Raw genomic sequence first — 20,012 nt, forward strand, 5'->3', positions numbered from 1 at the left:
GTTTGGGGCGGCGGGCCTCGGCCTCGTCGAGGAGGGGGGTGGGTTCGCCGAAGTAGATCTTTGTGCGGACGTTGCGGTTGAGCAGGGCCTGGCCGTCGAGGAGTTTGCGGATGCGGAGAGCGTCGTCTTCTGAGTGGAAGGAGCAGACGATGCGGCGCATGGAGGGGAGCGGGGAGAAGGAGTTCAGCGGGGCGATGGACTCGAGTTGGGCGCGGATGGAGGCGAGGGAGGAGGGTTGGAAGAGGTAGAGGTCATGGAGGTCGGTTATTAGGAGGGTGTTTGAGGGTGGAGTTGGCTGTGAGAGAGGAGGGAGGTTGGAGAGGTCGAGGGAGAGAGCTGGTCGCGATGAGGTCGGGGAGTGGGAGGCGCGGTGGGTGCGGAATGAGGGCGACGGGGGGAGGGAGTTTGGAGGTGATGGTGATGTTGTTGTTGTTGTTGATGCTGTTATATTTTCCGCCATGATTGCTTTTGTTTCTTCGTTTTCTGCAATCTGAATTGGTTGATGCAGAGGAGAGAGGATGTTGAGTTGTTTATAGGTAGATGGCGGATGGCGGTCAGATAAGACTGATGGGTTGCCACCGAGATAAGGCCGCAAATGGCGACTGATGGATCGTTCAGGGGAACACGAGAAAACCTTGATCGAGAGAAAACTCAATCATGAAATGATTCTTTCTTTTGAAGTTGAACTGGAATGGCAAAATACTACTCAGCGTTCCGTTCCCAGCCTTTTTAAAGAGAAACGGGTCAACACCCAACAGTTGTGATGAGGCGCAGCCAGCCAGACACACTTGAGTAGGATCGCGATGGACTTCGGATGCGGCCTGTTCTGGGCTCCGCTATGGAGGCTTTGACTTGCCTCGTTCGTCGTAATCACAGAGACGATTCTAGATTGAGGATCTACCTAATACCTACCTTGCCTGGCTTTTCGTTCCTGAAGATCCATCCAGCATTACTTTGTAGAGAGACATCCACTTCCTGTTCGGGGGAATTTCTCGCTAGTTCGATAGCTGTGGTTTTTGCCACGCCAATTCCACAGTGGACATCGCCGTGTGGCTTGTACTTCCTTGCACTGCGTAAGTACACTTGCAGAGTCGTCGTGGATGTAACTCTTGCCACTATTGCTCCAGCGTACTCTACTCCGATATTGATCTGCTGGATGTTGCACGAAAGATGGCGACGCGTAAGGGGAAATTATGTACAACTCCTCCCGCATCCAACCAACATCCATGGTTGTCCGTACTCGAAATAGTTGACGTTCCAGCTTTTCCCAAAGTAGAGTCCAAGAATTCAGAATTATGAGTAGTAGTAGTACTGGTCATCAAGCGGGTCTTCTCCGCGTTACTTCAGTGCTGGTTTCTGGGTCAGTACTCCGTATATGGGCCTATATCAGCGCATCTCTGCTCCGCCCCTGGAGTGGATCTGATAGTTGATAATACTGTAGTAACTGCCCTCACAGACTCGTCGGTTCAGTTACCCAGGAGCTCAATAATTCCTTGCTCTTGTGGCTTTGATGGATGGTGGATCGACAGAAGCACATATCCCTGATCAATTCGGCTTTGTGCAGACTCGGTAGGAAGCAGGTGGCTTGGTCACCACTCACCCGGAACCTCATGGCTACTTGGGGCGATGACATTCCTCTCGATGAACAGTCATGATCATGCCGAGGAACTCTAATTTCACTATCTGATCTATCATGGGTCCAATATTGGCTCTTGATGATGTCTTTTGGAATGTCATCAGTCACCTGGACCAATCCGATATTATGTATCTCAGGTGCTCAGCCCTCGTCACTAAGGGGCATCTCAACCAGGCTCGCAATGTCTCTGGGTCTTTTATTATGATAAGCCTTACTCTCACAATCAAATAGACGAATTCGTCTGCCTGCTTCGACCTGAGAGCAACTCGGCTTGGCAGACACCGATTTTGGCTTAGTCTGGGCCTGTGTCTTCAGGACTCCGGAAGTTGTACGGCATAGCCACGACTACGAGTATGAACTCCGGAATACGGAATACGGAATACAGATCGCAAAGGCGTGTACTATCCTTACTCAAAGCTGTTATAGAGTCCAAGCACTTGTAGGCAGCTCTATTCTCATATCTACACTTCGGACTACGTACGCTGACTTCTGGGACAAACGCCTTGCTAGACTCAGGGTAGCAATATGCAACAAGTCGCGTGCAATACACCCCGTCTGGGCAGCTTCTATCTAAAGGGTCTGGATAGCTCTGAATCGATCCGCAGTGGCGCGTTTTGTCGCCTCAATGTGCGGCGCATAGACCTCAAAGGCATGAGGTAGGCCAGGGTATACGTGTAGTTCTACACTGCTGTTGGCGGATGCTATTCTGGCCGCATAGGCAATATCCTCATCTCGAAAGATGTCCAGTTCGCCGACATCAATGTACGTGGGCGGCAAGCCTTGCAAGTTCGCTGCGCGCGCGGGCGCAGCATACTGTGAGACATTGTCCTTCCCAAGATCGGCACCAAGAAGCGCAGTCCAGGCAGTGATATTATCATTACAGTCCCACAACGCGAAAGGCTCCAGGTCAGGATTGGGCACCGTGTTACGGTCATCAAGCATGGGGTAAATGAGGATCTGCTTCGCTATCGGAGGCGACAACCCTCGATCGCGGGCCATCAATGTGATTCCGGCCGCGAGCAGTCCCCCCGCGCTCTCGCCCATCGTGGCTATGCGACTGCGATCCACGGAAAACTTCTCCGCATGTTCGTACAGCCAGGAGAGTCCAGCGTAGCAATCCTCCACTGGCGTCGGATGAGGGTTCTCAGGCGCCAATCGGTAGTCTACCGAGAATACCTGAACACCGGTCTGCTGGACTTGGATGGAAAGAGGCTTGACGAACAAGAAAACATCGCCTTGTATAGTACCGCCTCCATGGGTGTGTAGCACGGCTGGACCAGCGGCTGCTGGAGTCGAGGTCTTCTTGGAGAACCGATGTACTTGGATGGTACGCCCGTCATACGAGGTCACCGGGTAAATGCAATGTTCCACATCAGGTGCCCAAGGCAATTTCTCGAACATGGCTTTGTAGTTGGCGGTAATCCCACTTCTGCGGGCTGCAACATCATGAACTGCAGGTTTGGGCCCTGATCTAGTCGAGAAGAATTCGACTGTGGCCTTGTGGTATTCAGGATCGTAGCTAAGAGGCATTTCGACAGCGCGTGTTTTCGGGTAGGCTCAATTGCCGGCAATGAACGAATCACCCACCTTTTCTGAGTTGCATTGAGGGGTTTGGCGATTATAAAGCATTGCTCGAGGCAATGTGGGGTATTTCCAAGGTAGGATATTCATAATCGACCAACAAGAAGCCATAATAAGTTCCAGAAATGTACTGGAAAAGGTATGGATAATCGCCCTCATGGGGTTGGTATATAAAAGCTGTTTGATACTGGCCATCACACCGTGTAGCTACCCTGATAGTCACTGTCCAGAGTTAATTCTTGCAACAATTAGCATCCAGTGTCGTTTGTCCTCTAGACGAACAACATTCATTAACAAGCATGCACAGAATAACGACCATTATCATTATTGTTGATAATGACCATCTATTCTCTCCATCGGCCCGAAGTATCCCCCACCGTCACCCAAAACAGAAAGCGGTCAGGTGATGCCATGCCCTGTAGCTTCGAAAGTTCTGTTTTTCTGTCGGGAAGATCTAGCACAGCTTCACACCGACTGCATTTCCCCCCTTTCAAAGCTCAATATTCCTTCTTCATCCTTAAAATATCCCTCATCCATCATGTTCCAGAGAACTGTTCTCAGACAGGCCCAGGCCGCCAAGTCCGTCCTCTCTCTCCGCGCCACCTCTACCACACCCTCAGCCATCCGCCGCACGTCACAGTTGCAACCACAGCTGCAGTCTATTCGGCCGCTTGTTCGTCAGCCAGCTTACCGCTTCTACTCGACAGAGAACCAAACTCAGAACGCTCAGAAGACCGAGGCAAAGGAGAATGGAGCTGCTGAGGAGTCCGGAGAAGAAGGTCTCCGCAAGGAGCTGGAGTCAAAGGAGAAGGAAATCGTTGATCTGAAGGTACTTGACCACTCCCATTATAGATTTCCTCGCAAGCCTCGAATTTGCGCTTGGTGAAACACTCGCCTCTCTACGATGAGAGCTAGGCTCAGGTTCACAGGTGCTGATCTGCCTATAGGACAAATACATGCGTTCCGTTGCAGACTTCCTCAACCTGCAAGAACGCACCAAGCGTGACATGGAGAATGCCCGGAATTTCGCCATTCAGCGATTCGCCGTCGATTTGCTCGAGAGTATTGATAACTTCGACCGGGCTCTCCTTGCCATTCCCGCGGACAAGCTCGACGCCACCGTGACCGAGTCCAACAAGGAGCTGATGGACCTCGTGTCCGGCCTGAAGATGACCCAGAACATCCTGCTAAGCACTCTAAAGAAGCACGGTCTGGAGAGATTCGATCCCAGTGAGCCCACTGAGGACGGCAAGCCCCAGAAGTTCGACCCCAACTTCCATGAGGCCACATTCATGACGAAGGTCGAGGGTAAAGAGGATGGCGAGATCATCCACACACAGAGCACGGGCTTCAAGCTCAATGGCAGAGTTTTGAGAGTAAGTGATTCCTGAATTGACTAGACTTATCCGAAGATCTAACCAGCGTCTTCCCAGGCTGCCAAGGTTGGCGTTGTCAAGAACAACTAGACCTGAACCCTCACGACATGCTGCTATGCTTGACTTGCCTGGCTACTTTTATGCCTCTCCTGCTGTCTCTCTCCTTCTCATATCTATTCCTTGTACAATATACGACATGTCTTTCTCGTCATGATGGGGTAATGCATTCATCGTCCTTCGATAAGGGCATAAGCTATTTTGTTTAGGATTTTCTTCATGCGACTGAAGGCGTCCAGGTTGTCTTCCCGTCGTATGGGCTCTTATGCTTTCTGTTGTTTCACAAATCTCTCCTCTCTACTTTGTATACTACTTGCAGTCAGCGGCGTTTTCCCGCTTTCCTACACCCCGAAAAAGGGCAATGCCTTCTTTGGAAGTCTGGCTTTGGAATGTGGATAACATGTTTGCATGGATGGTCGGTCATGTTTTCTGTCTTCCTGTGACTTACTACGGGCGGATGCCAGCCTTTAAGAAAATCGAAAATCTGATGACCAAGATGAGATTAGGCATCGCTTTGTCGAGAGTAATATACAATCATGTATGGACATTGGAGACGTAGTAATTCTATAATACAGGGTGTTTTGGTTTCTCATGACCGTTTACTACCGCAACTCAACACCCAACTGGCCAACGAGTTTTTCGCGCAGCTTCTCATGAAGCCCATTAGTCTCTTCGTTCGTCAGCGTGCGCTCCAGACTCCTGTAGTTAATCCGGTAGCACATGCTCTTCCTGCCCGTCTTGGGATGGCTGAACTCATCGATGAGTCGTACGTCTTCGACGAGATCCCCCGCCACGCCACGGACGATCTCCATGATATCGTTCTCATGGATGGGCACGGCACCACCCGCCGCACTGCCCCCGCTCACAGCTGCAGACGGCAGCCAGAAAGCCACATCCTTGTAGCAGGCGGGATGCTTGGAGAAAGGCTCAAAGCGGGTGATCTGGCCGGCCTTGAACTGCGAGAGGAAGCGCTCGTCGCGGGACCAGAACAGCCGGATATCGGGGATGTTGAAGAGGAGCATGGCGATGCGCTCGAGGCCCAGCCCGAACGCCCAGCCGATGCGGTTCGGCACGTCCGAGTTGATGAGCAGGTCTTGCTTGATGACCCCGCAGCCCAGGATCTCGAGCCAGTCGCCTTGCCAGAAGACTTCGAGTTCCCAGGACGGGCTGGTGAAGGGGAAGTAGGCCTCCACCCAGCGGACCTTGAGAGGCTCGGCTTCTGCGTCTGCGCCTGCGCCTGCGCCGCCACCCGCGGCGGCGGTGGCCTTGCGGGCCTCCGTGAAGATCTTGATGACCATGCGTTCGAGCGAGCGCTTGAGGTGCGCCGCGACGGCCTCGACTTCCTCGGCGGTATGGTGCTCGGCCTGGAGCGGGTTGCGCTCGGCGTGGATCGTCGGGTTGGGGTCCTCGACGGGGACGCCGTGCGCGGGGATGCGGTTCACGTCTTGCATGATGGCTGCTGCGGTGTGGGCAGCGTGCTTGAGCGGGTCTGTGTCCGGGCGCTTCCAGAGCATGGCGCCCTCCATCTGGTGGAAGACGGGGTAGTGGCTGCGGTCGATTGCATCGCGCCGGTACACGTCCGCGACCACCGTATACCCTACCTCCTCCGGGCGGGTGGCCTCGTTGCGGTTGATCTGTTGAAAGTATGCCTGTTGGTGGGCGCTGGTGTGTGTCCGGAGCACCGTCTTGTCGTTGATGTAGTATGTGTCCGTCCGGCTGCGGCCCGGGTGGTCCGGCGCGAACCCAAGGACATCGAAGTTCTGCGCGACAGACACGACGGGGTTCTTCTCGGAGTAGTTACCGTATACCGGGCCGGGGAACTGGCTTTCGATCAGTTTGCGCGTGATCGCGAGAGGGTGGTTCTCGTCGAGGTACAGCCGACGTCCGACGTGGGACAGTATCGTGTCTGGGGTGTTGGTCCATTGGTCTGTACGGTAGGCCTTGCCTTCAATGGTCAATGACTGCGGATGCGATGGACGAGCCGTAGCTTGATGCTTTGTCTCTGCCTTTTCTTCTGTCTTCCGGCTCGCTGTCGAGCTCAAATTTCTTCTCGTGATGGTGAGAGGCTCGGGGAGATGCGAGATCGATATGCGAATGCTCCTGCGAGGGGTCACGACGGACCATCTGCCACTGCTGGCCCGCAGCGCTCTACCGGTGGCCAACAAACGCATGGCTTCTATTTAGTAACCCAATGGGTCAATATCGGACGATGACTGTGATAAGATAACCATTGGTTGCGGAGATTGAAGCTGGAAATCAACAATTCGGGCCGGGGAAAAGAGTCGCCGGTGTTTGTATATCATGCAGTGCTTCGATTTTTGGCCTGCAATTTATTCTTCCATTGTTCAAAGAGAATGGCTATTGGAGTGGAATTACAAATGGCCTGCTGAGTGCGGGTTTTTAATGATTATATGGTGCTCCAAAATTGGTCAACTCTTCAATCTTTTCTGATAAATGTCATCCGGTGTTAATACGTAATATATAGTTTGCATCATTGAAAGTCATTGTACGAACAGACAGAATAATGATAGCCATGTCCTAGAGATGAAATCTTTCAAGCCATCATCACTTCGCGATACATCACATCCGTCCTCATGGTATATTTAACCCCTCGAAATACAGTATCCCCACAGTGAAGCAAGTTGTACTGCTGAAAGACCAACACTGACCCTGTCTTAGGAAATACTCGGACTTTGCCATCTTGCTCCTCATATCTTGGGGTGAAGGTTGTTGTTCCTCCTAAGAGCTTGCCCGATAGATCCATATTGGAGCTGCCCTGAGGTTCCGCCTCCGCCTTCTTACTAGCCTGTAGCAACTCCTCCAGATCCTGCTCTCCGTCGCCGTTCAGATACAGCTGCACAGTATACCAGGACTTCTCGTGCTTATCCGGTGTGATGTAGTGTCCATCCCAATGAGGTCGGAAGTATTCACCACCCTCGTATTTCAGGAACCGCAGTTTCTCATTCAGCCGAGAGAGTTGGTATGCCCTGCCTCGTCCTGCGAGACCGGTCACATGCGGCTGATTGCTGATATGATCAGCCCCCAATTCTTTGAGGAATGGCACCAGGCGAGCGAGCAGCTTGTCCGCCAGCTCGGGGGAATCCAGTATGATTCTTCCGCAGTTTCGATGGTCAGTAGCGAGTACCTGTTTCCCGCCTCCGACGTTGATCATCGCGCGTTCCCATGTTGGAGAGCTAGAAGAGTCCTTGACAGTTGTAGCTTCTGCCATGCGAAGCAACTCTTTGCATTCTTCTTCCGTCAGCACGTTGTCGATAACGGCAGCATTGTAATCCTTGTATTTGGGGATAGGCGGGTCTGTCTCGAGAAAATTGATCCGTCGAATAGTGGCACTGGACGGAGCCCGCGGAGGAAGAAAATCTTCAGCTACGCTGGATGACCCCATAGTGGCTCAATGGCTGGCTTATAAAATCTGTCAAGATAAATATGGCAGGCCTTTGAATTTGATGGCTTACAGTATATTCAAGAGGTCTACCCGCGACTTATACACTGCAGCCTGACGCCAGGAGCCTTGGGGTTGAGCATTGTGTGTCATACTGGGTGCGCCTCACAAGGCTACCTGAATTGGCTGATGCGCTGTTGGTGGCTGAGATGCAGTCAGCCGCAATGTGTTCTGGTCTAAGATTCACCCCAGATTCTGGTAGAACTTCAGCAAGACGTATCGACCTTATTGAAGAGGGGCATAAAAGCTCCATTTTCATCGAATTTGTCCATCCCTATTTCCTGGGCCGTACAGAGTATGGCTCTGAGATAACTCGGGATTTGCTCGGACCACTCGCTCATCAACTTCACAGACATATGTACCTTTTGTTCTCGAGCTGCTATTGAAAAATGCACTTTTAGACTTCAATTATGTGTCATCGGGAATGTCTATGACAATCTTGATATTGGTGAATCAAAGTCAATCATAATATGCGATGAGAGGACTTGTGATGCAGCCCCATACGTCAGATATAGATCATGTACACCAGTTTGTCGCTTATCCGAGGTCCCTAGATCACAACGTCGCTTTTACCAGTACTTTGGATTTGCCCAGGGCATTCCCACGCCTTTTAAATGGTCAACTATTCTTTTAATAATATTCTTGAAAAGTTTAGGTGTCCTGCAGTCTTCAATAATTATTAAACCATGACCGACATTGACCGATTATCACCTCGTGTATCGGTTATTACAAATCCATACGGCCGGAAATACAGTAATATTTCCGGTTATTACAGCCAACCTGCAGGAAACCCTCCAAAACCGAGACTCTGATTGGCTGAGCGGACCCGGGATCGGTTGGTGTTGCCGAAGCACGCAGGGCTCGGAGACTTGATCTATCGCCGACGCGATTCTTCTTAGGTTGCTCAGAATTTATCTAAGGCCCCCCTCTGGCTGACATAGTCAAAACGACTTATCGCGGCCATTGCTGTCTCGGTGATAGTATAGTACACCACCACTCTCCGCTCCTTCTTTTCTTTTTGTTTTATGGCTGGAATGTCCACACCTTGTTGATCAAGATGGCTGGAAGTGGAAAGTTGGAGGAGTCTCAGCCTGGGAGGGCTGTTGTAAAAAAAGTGCATTATCCTTTTTGGTTTGGTGGTTCTGCATCATGCTTTGCTGCAATGGTCACACATCCTTTGGATCTTGGTGAGTATACCTTGCAATGGCTTGTTTGAAGTAGTCTTGAAGGCTTTCCACTGACATTGAACTTGCAGTAAAGGTATATCTCCTTATAGTCTGCGCCCACCGCTCGTCTCATCCTGCACTGTCCCCATCCGCTTTATGTACACAACGCTGATCGATGCGCCGATGAAATATAGGTTCGCTTGCAAACACGTGGGCCAGGAGCGCCTACGACGATGATTGGAACCTTTGGTCACATTCTTAAGCATAATGGAGTCCTCGGGTTGTATAGCGGGGTATGTACAGTATCTGCATGGATCGTGGTTAGGAAGACGAAAAGAAGAAGGTCTCCATGGATCGCTCACATCTGTGCCTTTTTGTAGCTCTCTGCGGCCATTCTCCGCCAAATAACCTACTCTACCACCCGTTTCGGAATCTACGAAGAGCTCAAATCCCGCTTCACCTCGTCCTCGTCACCACCCGGACTTCCCACCTTGGTCGCAATCGCCTGCGCCTCTGGCTTCATTGGCGGTTTCGCAGGAAACCCCGCCGACGTTCTGAACGTGCGCATGCAACACGACGCGGCGCTTCCCCCCGCGCAACGGCGCAACTACAAACATGCATTCCACGGATTGGTGCAGATGACTCGCACCGAGGGCGCGGCGAGTTTGTTCCGCGGCGTGTGGCCCAATTCGACTCGTGCCGTGCTGATGACGGCCTCGCAACTTGCCTCCTACGATTCCTTCAAGCGTCTCTGTCTCGAGAAGTTGGGAATGTCGGATAACCTCGTGACGCATTTCACCGCGTCCCTGATGGCCGGATTCGTGGCGACGACCGTCTGCAGTCCCGTCGATGTGATCAAAACCCGCGTGATGACCGCATCACCGGCGGAGACCCGGGGCCACAGCCTCCTGGGTCTGTTGCGAGACATCTACCGCAAGGAGGGTTTCACCTGGGTCTTCCGCGGCTGGGTGCCTAGCTTTATTCGGCTGGGTCCTCATACCATTGCCACGTTTATCTTCTTGGAAGAACATAAGAAGCTCTACCGAACGTTGAAGGGAATTTCGGGGGACAATACCATCAAAGTATAGACTTTTCTTTCCATTTTATTGTTTTTGGGGTTTCATTTCTACATAGAATTTCATGTACATGACATCTGGCGAAACATATTGGGAGGGCAAAAGTTGTGTTCAATGCTGTACATAATCATATATATGTCCATGTCTTGTCATTTCGCTTGTTGTGTTTTCTACTTGTCGATACTGGCTGTGGTTGCGGTGGGTGATTTGGATGACCTTACTTAGATACCTTCATACCCCTGTCTTGAGATTTTTGACCAGCTACCTCTGTGTGCGAGAGAGGGAAGGTATAACCGAATAAATCACTTGGTCTTATCTGCTGCCACTGTTGAAACCAATAATTACTGCTGGAAGTAATATATGTCAAAAATAGAATTACAAAATTAGCTTCATCGCGGGGAACTCAAGTACTGAGTACTACGTAGCATCAACCATGAGCCAGACATATCATGTGTTGTGGGTAGACGGAAATCATCCACAACTGACGATGCTTGCGATATGATTGATATACGGGACGCTACCTATGAAAGAAAAGAGATTACCCAAATGCACACGAACGGCTTTTCAAACTACTGTAAGCCTATATACATCCTTCACTCTGGCTACCCCATGACGAAAAGGACCCCAGAAGAAGAGGATTTGTATTCCCGGTCTGATCGCGTAGAGTACATGTTGGCACCAAAAATCTTCAACAGCTAATCGACAAGGACTAAAATCATCTACTCCAGACGAGCAGGGAAGTTTCCAGCCTCTGTGATACTCAAGGTTAGATCATTTTTCCCTGATAGAAGGGAAGAAAAATACGCACCACGTTGGTTATCCCATCTGTCAGTCCAGGCCTTGGGGCACAGAGAGCGGAAAGCGTGGTAGAACTGTGATGCACGAGTCAGGCCATCAATCCTACTTGAGTTTCCGTATTCCAGAAAGGGAATTGAAAATACCTGACGGCATGGACGGAAATCCTCGCCCTTGGCGTTGACACACTTGTAGTAGTCAACGTAGTTCTGCCAGCAGTGCTTGGTCCTGAGGTTGGTATATTAGTATTGCTTGATAACAGCCGATGGTTGGTAGCCAAAGAACGGAAGACGTACTGGTTCTGCTGGGGGAAGCGAGCATCATAGCCTGTCGTTGTATCAAAAGCTGTCAGCATCATACAAGGTAGCACCAACGACGAAAACCTGGACCAAAGCGGCACCACAGACGAGCAAACGATCAATGTCCTAGATTAAACGTACCAGCTGCAAGAAAGTCAGCAATTGAGCGTAAGTCGCGGCCATTGGCCCTGCAGACAGCTTGGAATGGACTCACCTGTCACGAACTTGAAGGGCTTGGTCTCCATGGGCTCATCGGGATCGGCTTCAGGAATGGCACCCATCTTGAATATGTGAGGTTCAAGAAACCTTTTAGACTGTTTATGGAAAAAGGAGATGGGGTGTGGAGGGTGGGAGGGGAGGAACGTCGTTCGGAGAGGAAGATGGGGAGGTTTGCGCCAGTGGAGTGGAATGATCCCGTGAAGCTGTGAAGCCGGAAGTGACCGCGGGCGGTCTAGCGAGCCACTCATGCGGCAAGATTTCCTAAACACCCGAACCAGCCCAGTCCAAGTGCTCCCTTCGAAACGTCCCGTCCTGAGCTTCCGTCACCCCATCTGGTCTTCTCATCCCACCACCACCACCACCACTACTCTTTCCACCAGACATCGCTCTCCGCCATCGCCATGTTCCCTACTCGTGTTCTGAGGATGCAGGCCTCTCGGCCTTTTGCTTTCCCTATGCCCGTAAGTCCCAGTCTATTGCGACTAGGTCGGAAAAAAAAGGCTTGGCAGACCACGAATGCTAACAGTCGTTTGCAGAAGCAGAACCACACCGGTATGACAGGCCTCACGAGTCTGGATTGAAGCAGCAATTGCTATACTTGACGGACTGTAATTGTACTGATTGATCGGTAGCTCACACCATCTCTCAGCGTCTGCGGACCCTGAAGAGAGTCCCTCCAGAATTGATTCCCCTCGGTACGTTGCTAGTCTAGAGTTGATCGCTTCATCCGCACTCATCTAACCTATCGCGATTTGAATAGGTATTGTCCTTAGGTAGGTTGACAACGGCCGTTTCTATCTATAAGAGACATTTGTTTCCCACCTTGCCAGCCCGATCACCCCCGCTGACGCAATCGTTACAGTGTTGCCGTTGGAGCTGCTATCTACTCTAGCACCCGCAAGCTCCTGACTGACAAGACTTTGCGTCTCTACCGCAATAAGCCCGAGGACCGCGAACACTAAGCATGTACCAGCACATTTGATTAATTTGCAACGGTCAATTCTTTGTTCTGTCTGTCCGTTTGTTGAGGGCCTGTATTATTCACAGACGTGATTTGTCGCAGCAGAGAAAAATTGAAGTCAATTGTTTTGAGCATCGAAAGCGCGTGAATATAGTACGGCTTTGACCGAAGGGGGCTCTGTTGGAGTAATATCGCAACATTACTGTCGTCTGGCTTCCTTGTGCGTTCGAATCTCGCGGGGTATCATGTAAAAAAATCTCATTCTGGCTTCGGCCCAGCGACATCCAGCTCCTCTAATCCCTGCATGGGATCAGGAGCGCCTTCGCTTGCTGCCCTGGCCTCTTCTGCTGCCATCTTATCCTCCTCACTGACTGCGTATTTGGCCAAATATCCTTCCTGTACATTCGTAGTTAGCGACACGTCTGTGTGCGATCGGATCAAAGGGACCTGCCTGCTCCCAAATTGCTGTCTTGCTTCCCAGCCCTTCGTTGCTTTCCTTCTGCGGCTTCGCGGCTGCGACCTTTATTGTACGGCCATACAGCTCGCTTCCATCCATATTGTCAATCGCTTCCGCAGCGTCCTGAGGCAGGTCGAACTCCACATATCCAAAGCCCCGGTGAAGATCGCCTGAGTTGGGCACATCAGGCTTAGGTAGCGTGATATCAACGACTTCACCGAATGGGACGAATGCCTCGGCCAGTGTCTGCACGGTAACGGCCTGGTCAAGACCCCCCACATAGACAGTACATTTTAGGCGGGCCTTTTCGCTCATGGTGCAACAGATCGGAAGTATTAAGGAGAGGGATTACTGAGCCATATGAGATCCGCCTGAAAACGAGCGAACAGGCCTTGCGTCACGATCGCCTGGTTGATATCTGCTCGACCCTTCCCAAGTAGATTTCTTTGTCTGCGGAATGAATGATGTCACGTGCATCCGCGGATGTTTTGGCGAGTCCCGATGGAGCGTAGCGTTGTTCCCCCCGGGACCCCCTCCAGAAGGACACTTGGTTGCTTGAGCCCAAGGCATCGGATCGTTCAGGTCTCGATCACCTCTTAACTTATAAGCTCCTTTCCGTTTACTGATTAAGGAGGAGTTCTTTGCTTTTGGGGGCTTAACTTTCCCTCGAATTTTCTTTTCACTCATCCTTTTTCTTTTTAGTTTAATGATTCTCATCGCCAGACGGTTCTGAGTCTGGTCCTCCCCTAATCTATACCTCTCATCCCGCACCTCTGCTTTCCAGCATGGTGCGTCTGAGGGAGATCCCCCGGACCGCCACCTTCGCCTGGTCCCCCGGTGCAGCATCGCCATTGATTGCTACCGGAACTCGGGCTGGCGCCGTCGATGTCGACTTCTCGAATGAGACATGTCTTGAGCTCTGGGACCTGGGATTGAGTAGCCAAGATGCCAGTCAGGAGCTGCAGCCCATTGCCAAGATTGGCACTGATTCTGGGTATGGATTCTTATATTGCTTATTTTCGGCCCTTCATTGCGCATAGAGACTAACTGTGATTGTTGTTTGTAGATTCAATGACCTGGCATGGACAGATTCCGAGGACAACTCACGGGGGGTGATCGCTGGTGCTCTGGAGAACGGATCCTTGGATTTATGGGATGCCGACAAGTTAATCAACGGTTCGAGGTTCGTCCGCAGACAGAACCCCCGGGTTCTCATGAATTGGCTGACCGGACTACCAGCAGTGATGCTGTCATTTCGAGAATGACCAAACATTCAGGGGCTATCAAGGCGCTGCAATTCAACCCCAAGCACTCGAATTTGTTAGCAACTGGTGGCGCAAAGGGAGAGGTAATTGGTTCTACCGACATATTGCTCATGTTCTGGTGAGGCTCACTGCTGCAGCTCTACATCTCCGATCTCAATAACCTCGCAAACCCGTACCGACTCGGAGGCACCGCTGCCCGCGCTGACGATATCGAATGCTTGGACTGGAACAAGAAGGTCGCACACATCCTGGTCACGGGTAGCAGTGCAGGTTTTGTCACTGTCTGGGATGTCAAGACGAAGAAGGAGAGCTTGACCCTGAACAACATGGGCCGGAAAGCTGTTAGCGCAGTGGCGTGGGATCCTGAGAAGGTGAGACTAGGCAAAATCAACAGCAGCTGATTTTATTTCTGACTTTGAACAGCCCACGAAACTCATTACTTCCACACCATTGGAGTCCGATCCTCTTATCTACGTTTGGGATCTCCGCAATTCCCATGCCCCAGAAAGGGTGAGTTCCGACAACCCTACTCCTCCACAGGCAATCATACAAATATGATTAATGCTTTCTAGACCCTTAAAGGACATGAATCAGGCGTGCTATCGCTTTCCTGGTGCCCTCAGGATCCCGACCTGCTTCTCTCCTCCGGCAAGGACAACCGTACGCTCTGCTGGAACCCTCAGACCGGACAAGCTTACGGAGAATTCCCTGTTGTTACGAACTGGACTTTCCAGACTCGCTGGAACCCACACAATCCCAACTTTTTTGCCACAGCTTCTTTCGATGGGAGAATTTCGATACAGACCGTCCAGAACACTCGTACTGACACTGCTCAGGCTATCGCTGACCAGAACCAAGCGCTCGACGGCGAGGATTTCTTCGCGAAGGCACAGACGCAGCCCCAGGTTTCGAATTTCTCGCTCCCAAAGGCTCCGAAGTGGCTTGAGAGACCTTGTGGCGCGTCTTTCGGCTTCGGTGGCAGAGTGGTTTCGGTCGGCCTTATCGAGAAGGGCAAGCGTGCATCGAAGATCAAGATCACCCCATTTGAAGTTGACGAGGCTGTCGCAAAGTCTACAGAGACATTCGAGAATGCACTTAAGGAGGGTGATCTTCGGACCATTTGCGAAACCAGAGCTTCCCAGGCCGCAAGTGATGAGGAGAAGGCTGACTGGAAGGTCATTGAAGCTTTGATTTCGGAAAACCCTCGCAGGGGTTTGATCGAATACCTAGGATTCCAGGACCAAGCCGACGAGACTGCTGATAAACAGGCTCAACTTGGTTTGGATAAGGAGGATGACGAGGTGAACGGGGAGTCGGCCAAAGAATCCCGCGGGCCGGGAGCCAAGAAGCACAAGCGCCTGCAGTCGATGTTTGACGCGAACCCTGAAGCTGACAACTTCCTGTCCGATTTGGCTGCATCGAAGGGAGCCAAGACCAACAACCCATTCCAGATCTTCAATGGCTCTGAGACCGAAGCGGAAAAAGGCATCACTCGAGCCTTGCTTCTGGGCAACTTTGAAAAGGCACTCGATGTGGCTCTGAACGAAGACCGCATGTCAGATGCTTTCATGATCGCAATCTGTGGAGGCCAGAAGTGCATCGAGAAGGCGCAGGAGCATTACTTCTCGAAGCAAACCGGTGGGCCGAACTACACCCGCTTGCTTGCATCCATTGTTGGCAAAAACCTCTGGGATGTCGTGCACAATGCCGACCTGTCTAACTGGAAGGAAGTCATGGCTGCGCTGTGCACATTTGCCGATGACAAGGAATTTGCCGATCTCTGCGAGGCCCTTGGTGACCGCCTGGAAGAGCAGATTCGGAACACCCAAGACAAGAGCCTCCGCAAGGATGCCTCTTTCTGCTTCCTCGCTGGGTCCAAACTCGAAAAGGTTGTTGCCATCTGGATCGAGGAGCTTCGCGAGAACGAGCAGAAGAGCATTGAGACAGCTGCAGACGACACTTCCTTCTCAATCCACGTTCGTGCTCTGCAGGGCCTGATTGAAAAAGTCACCATCTTCCGCCAGGTTACCAAGTTCCAAGACACGGAACGCACCAAGGATGCCGACTGGAAACTCAGTATGCTTTACGACAAGTATATCGAGTACGCCGATGTTGCGGCCACTCACGGGCGACTGCAAGTTGCGCAGAAATACCTCGATCTTGTCCCTGAGAAGCACCCCGAAGCCGAGATCGCTAGGAACCGCATCAAGCTGGCAATGAGACAGGCTGCACCTCAGCGCTCACAGCCAACTATTCCCACCACCAGGACACCCGTCAACAAGCCCTTGCCACAAGCCAGCATGTACCCTGCACAGCCCGCCTTCTCTGCACCTGCCGCTGTCCCAGCAGCTGCAACCAATGCTCCTCGGAATCCTTATGCTCCCCCAACGGCTGCTACAACGCAGCCCGCAAATCCTTATGCTCCCCCCACCGCAGCTGCCGCCCAGCCGCAGGCAACCAACCCATATGCACCAATTGGCGGTGGAAGTTATACTCCGGCAGGATATCAACCTCTGCAGGCGCCAACTTATGGTGCTCAGCCCCTTAGTGGCTCGGTTCCACCACCTCCTCGCGCTTCCGATCAGTCTCCTGCCACTGTGACCACATACACCACAGCGACCAATCTGCCGGCTTGGAACGACTTGCCGGAGGGCTTCACAAAACCTCCGACCTCCCGCAGGGGAACTCCCGCCACTGCCGCTGCACCTATCAGCTCGCCTTTCCCCAACCAGTCTCCAACTCTTTCCCAGGGGCCTCCACCACCTGGAGCCCCGCCTACTCAGCGAGCCCCTTCTGTCCCTCCTCCACCCAAGGGCTTCGCTCCTCCTCCCCGAGTGACCTCGCCACCTTCAACAGGCTTCACACCTTCTACTAACCTGCCAGGCCCTTCTCCCCCGGCCAACCCCTACGCTTCCTTGCCTCAGTCCCCTCCAATGGGCTCAACCATGGGCGTTCCTCCCCCGGCGTCAATCCCTCGCGGGCCATCTCCGTACAACGCCCCGCCTTCGATGCCACCACCATCGAACAGGTATGCACCTAGCCCGGCGGCTCAAGCAGCAAGCCCGCAACTCTCCACCAGAGCGCCTGTCCCTCCACCACCGCAGGCAGCTGCCTCGCACTACGCCCAACAGCCAGCGTCGCACCCCCCGCCAGCAAATCCTTATGCTCCTAGCACGCCACCACCGAGCCAGCTGCCGATGCAGCAAGCGCCACCGCAGGCTCCGCCCTCGAGACCAAGCACCGCTTCTTCGCAACGGAAGGCTGCGCCCGCTCCTCCCAAGTATCGTGAGTCATTTTCTGCTTCTTTGATTTTCATTCTTAGTTCTGACCTTGATAAGCACCCGGCGACCGTTCCCATATCCCCGCAGACGCCATGCCTGTTTTCGAGATCCTCTCCGCAGACATGCAGCGCGTGAAGTCTCGAGCGCCATCCTCCTTTAAAGCACAGGTTGACGACGCGGAGCGTCGGTTGAATATTCTGTTCGACCATCTGAACAATGAGGACTTGCTCAAGCCAAACACTATCGCCGACATGGCGGAGCTTGCTCGGGCTCTTCAGGCTCGCGATTACGAGACGGCCAAGACCATCCACATTGATATCATGACGAACAGGACGGAGGAATGCGGGAACTGGATGGTATGTCGATTTTTGATCCCATCTGCTCGGGTTACTTATGCTAACTTTGTGGCACTAGGTTGGTGTCAAGCGTCTGATTAGCATGAGCCGAGCCACGCCTTGATGAGTTAACTACGGGGGAGGTCGCATGGAATATGGTTATGAGTTGTTTGTATAGTGGTTGGCGTTGTCGCCGTCTCACCTTGCTAGCCCGGGTTTGGTCAGGATATCTTCTTCACATGTCTATGTTATCGTGATGTTTTCTGCGAGTTTCTTATCCGCCGTATTACTATAGTCCAAGAGAGCACGAAGGGGAAAGAAAATGATGTAGACTGTGGCCTCGGGCTCGAAGATTTCTCTCAACGGAAAACACTCTTTTCAACCGTCTTGAATTAACAATGCTAGAATTTAGAGATAGATATACAACTGCAAGGCAGCATGCGAATGAGTGCACATCTTATCTTGGATCGATGAGACGAGCTATCAGTATCAGCCAAACATTCCATGTCAATATAGAATAAACAGTAGCATTCATATTCAGATTATAAAAATTGCTCATTCTCTCCTGCCAACATATATACATCGACCTTCACCTTCCCGACACAATTCCCGAGCCAGTTCTTCCCCGGCTGGCGGGGAAGTTCCTAGCGCTCAGCAAGGCGCCCTTGACACCTCTAATCTCAGCCCGGAAGCTGGACATCGCATCCTCCTCGCCTTTGCTGATGTCCGCCGAAGTGCCGGATGTGGTCTCCAGGCCAGGCGTGCTGTACACGCCATACGCCGTGACAGGACTATAGCTGGACCTGCTGTAGAGCAAGCCGTCGAGGTAATGGTGTAGTTCGTTCAAACGGGTACGCACGGAGTCGTCCAGCGCACCGGATTCCTTCTCCGAGGAAGCGAATTCGCGGAGATGCGAGGTGATGTTCTCGAGCCGCTTGAGGTGCGTGCTCACTGTTGCGGTGGGGTCGGGGGTTACCTCGTCGGCGGGGCGGTCTTCTGCAGTGCGTGTGCGGGTGCTTGCGTCCAGGTCCTGGGAGGTCTGGGTTGCGACGTCCCGGTGGAAGAGCTCTGTTGGGTCGGAGGTGATGGACTCCTCGTCGTCCTCGTCCTCGGTGGGCTCGGTCTGTGGGGTGTCCTTTTTAGAGAGGTGGGGCGGGATCCGAGAGACGTTCTGCTCGAGTTTCTCGTTGAGTTTTTGGAGGTTGGTGTTGGCGGTTTGTGCGAGCTCGAGGCGGGCGCTGGTGAGGGTGGCGAGCATTGGTTTGACAAGGTATTCGCTTGCGCCGTAGATGCTTGCTCCTAGGCCGGCGGCGCCGTAGAGGGTGTAGAGAATGCTGCGGAGGGTTACCAGCGGTGGGGGTTTGGATTGCTGCATGAGGAATTCGGGGTAAGTGATGATGGGTGGGACATCGCGTGGCGCGGAGCTCTTGGTGGTCGTTGGAGCAGAGGGTGTGGTAGATGAAGATGCGGAGGATGTTGGTGATGAAGAAGATGGGTCTTCGGGACTTTGCGACACATTGCTGATGGATGATGTGGTGGAATCTGGGGTAGACTTGTTCCCCTCGGCGGTGCTGCTACTGCTTGTGTCGGCATCTCGCGAGATGGCTAAGAGACTGTCTATTTCCTCACTTCGGAGGCCCTTGGACTCTAGGAAAGATATCTTGCGATCAATGGGAGCATCGCGTATGGAGTCATCCTGCAAAAACTTGCTAGCTTGCTCTATGAGCACCGAACGGGGAGTCTCATCGGAGTTCGGCGATGATGTGGAGGTGGAGGTATTGGTGTTGGTGTTGGCAGCGGCAGGTTGCTGCCATTGAGGGATTGAAGGGGACTTGGGCTTGATGTCGGACATGTTGCGCTCCACAAGAGGGGAAAAAATATCGACAGCAAGAAGAAAGTTCAGTGACAAGGAGGAAAGGAGGAGAGATGGACATTAAACTCCATGTGAGCGATGGAGATGTCCGCCGTTTCTTTTGGGGTCGATTTCCCCAGACCTCGGCTGTATGGTCATGTATTGTAATGTATTTCTCTTTACAGATCACCTGATC

At 52.3% G+C, this 20,012-nt stretch overlaps 9 protein-coding genes across 9 annotated transcripts; 4 read left to right on the forward strand and 5 right to left on the reverse strand.

The window, feature by feature from the left end:
- Positions 1-2,206: 2,206 nt before the first annotated feature.
- CDV56_100522 (alpha/beta hydrolase) lies at positions 2,207-3,166 on the reverse strand (the record flags this gene model as incomplete). The annotated part of the gene is made up of 1 exon (XM_026754141.1): positions 2,207-3,166. One exon carries the CDS (start codon positions 3,164-3,166, stop codon positions 2,207-2,209), a length of 960 nt encoding a protein of 319 aa, XP_026611266.1.
- Positions 3,167-3,755: 589 nt separating this feature from the next.
- Positions 3,756-4,683, forward strand: grpE (mitochondrial nucleotide exchange factor MGE1; the record flags this gene model as incomplete). Its single annotated transcript, XM_026754400.1, has 3 exons — positions 3,756-4,046; positions 4,165-4,593; positions 4,651-4,683. 3 exons carry the CDS (start codon positions 3,756-3,758, stop codon positions 4,681-4,683), a joined length of 753 nt encoding a protein of 250 aa, XP_026611267.1.
- Positions 4,684-5,252: 569 nt separating this feature from the next.
- CDV56_101000 (uncharacterized protein) lies at positions 5,253-8,053 on the reverse strand (the record flags this gene model as incomplete). The annotated part of the gene is made up of 2 exons (XM_026754619.1): positions 5,253-6,750; positions 7,320-8,053. 2 exons carry the CDS (start codon positions 8,051-8,053, stop codon positions 5,253-5,255), a joined length of 2,232 nt encoding a protein of 743 aa, XP_026611268.1.
- A 1,456-nt stretch (positions 8,054-9,509) lies between these two features.
- Positions 9,510-10,364, forward strand: CDV56_101642 (putative mitochondrial dicarboxylate carrier; the record flags this gene model as incomplete). The annotated part of the gene is made up of 2 exons (XM_026755261.1): positions 9,510-9,569; positions 9,657-10,364. The coding sequence occupies 2 exons, from the start codon at positions 9,510-9,512 to the stop codon at positions 10,362-10,364; spliced, it is 768 nt and encodes a 255-aa protein (XP_026611269.1).
- Positions 10,365-11,071: 707 nt separating this feature from the next.
- On the reverse strand, positions 11,072-11,727 carry CDV56_101844 (cytochrome c oxidase subunit VIb; the record flags this gene model as incomplete). Its single annotated transcript, XM_026755463.1, has 5 exons — positions 11,072-11,103; positions 11,161-11,224; positions 11,294-11,375; positions 11,444-11,474; positions 11,661-11,727. 5 exons carry the CDS (start codon positions 11,725-11,727, stop codon positions 11,072-11,074), a joined length of 276 nt encoding a protein of 91 aa, XP_026611270.1.
- Positions 11,728-12,066: 339 nt separating this feature from the next.
- CDV56_101983 (uncharacterized protein) lies at positions 12,067-12,627 on the forward strand (the record flags this gene model as incomplete). The annotated part of the gene is made up of 5 exons (XM_026755602.1): positions 12,067-12,126; positions 12,202-12,235; positions 12,298-12,360; positions 12,426-12,438; positions 12,528-12,627. The coding sequence occupies 5 exons, from the start codon at positions 12,067-12,069 to the stop codon at positions 12,625-12,627; spliced, it is 270 nt and encodes an 89-aa protein (XP_026611271.1).
- A 257-nt stretch (positions 12,628-12,884) lies between these two features.
- Positions 12,885-13,398, reverse strand: CDV56_102095 (RNA-binding protein; the record flags this gene model as incomplete). The annotated part of the gene is made up of 2 exons (XM_026755714.1): positions 12,885-13,018; positions 13,074-13,398. 2 exons carry the CDS (start codon positions 13,396-13,398, stop codon positions 12,885-12,887), a joined length of 459 nt encoding a protein of 152 aa, XP_026611272.1.
- Positions 13,399-13,868: 470 nt separating this feature from the next.
- On the forward strand, positions 13,869-18,088 carry sec31 (putative protein transport protein (SEC31); the record flags this gene model as incomplete). Its single annotated transcript, XM_026755861.1, has 8 exons — positions 13,869-14,077; positions 14,150-14,266; positions 14,326-14,431; positions 14,486-14,719; positions 14,772-14,858; positions 14,921-17,633; positions 17,687-17,985; positions 18,044-18,088. 8 exons carry the CDS (start codon positions 13,869-13,871, stop codon positions 18,086-18,088), a joined length of 3,810 nt encoding a protein of 1,269 aa, XP_026611273.1.
- A 465-nt stretch (positions 18,089-18,553) lies between these two features.
- On the reverse strand, positions 18,554-19,816 carry CDV56_102840 (peroxisomal membrane protein PEX14; the record flags this gene model as incomplete). Its single annotated transcript, XM_026756459.1, has 1 exon — positions 18,554-19,816. One exon carries the CDS (start codon positions 19,814-19,816, stop codon positions 18,554-18,556), a length of 1,263 nt encoding a protein of 420 aa, XP_026611274.1.
- Positions 19,817-20,012: the final 196 nt, after the last annotated feature.

Source organism: Aspergillus thermomutatus, assembly GCF_002237265.1.
Source record: "Aspergillus thermomutatus strain HMR AF 39 chromosome Unknown NODE_238, whole genome shotgun sequence".
Lineage (NCBI taxonomy): Eukaryota > Fungi > Ascomycota > Eurotiomycetes > Eurotiales > Aspergillaceae > Aspergillus > Aspergillus thermomutatus.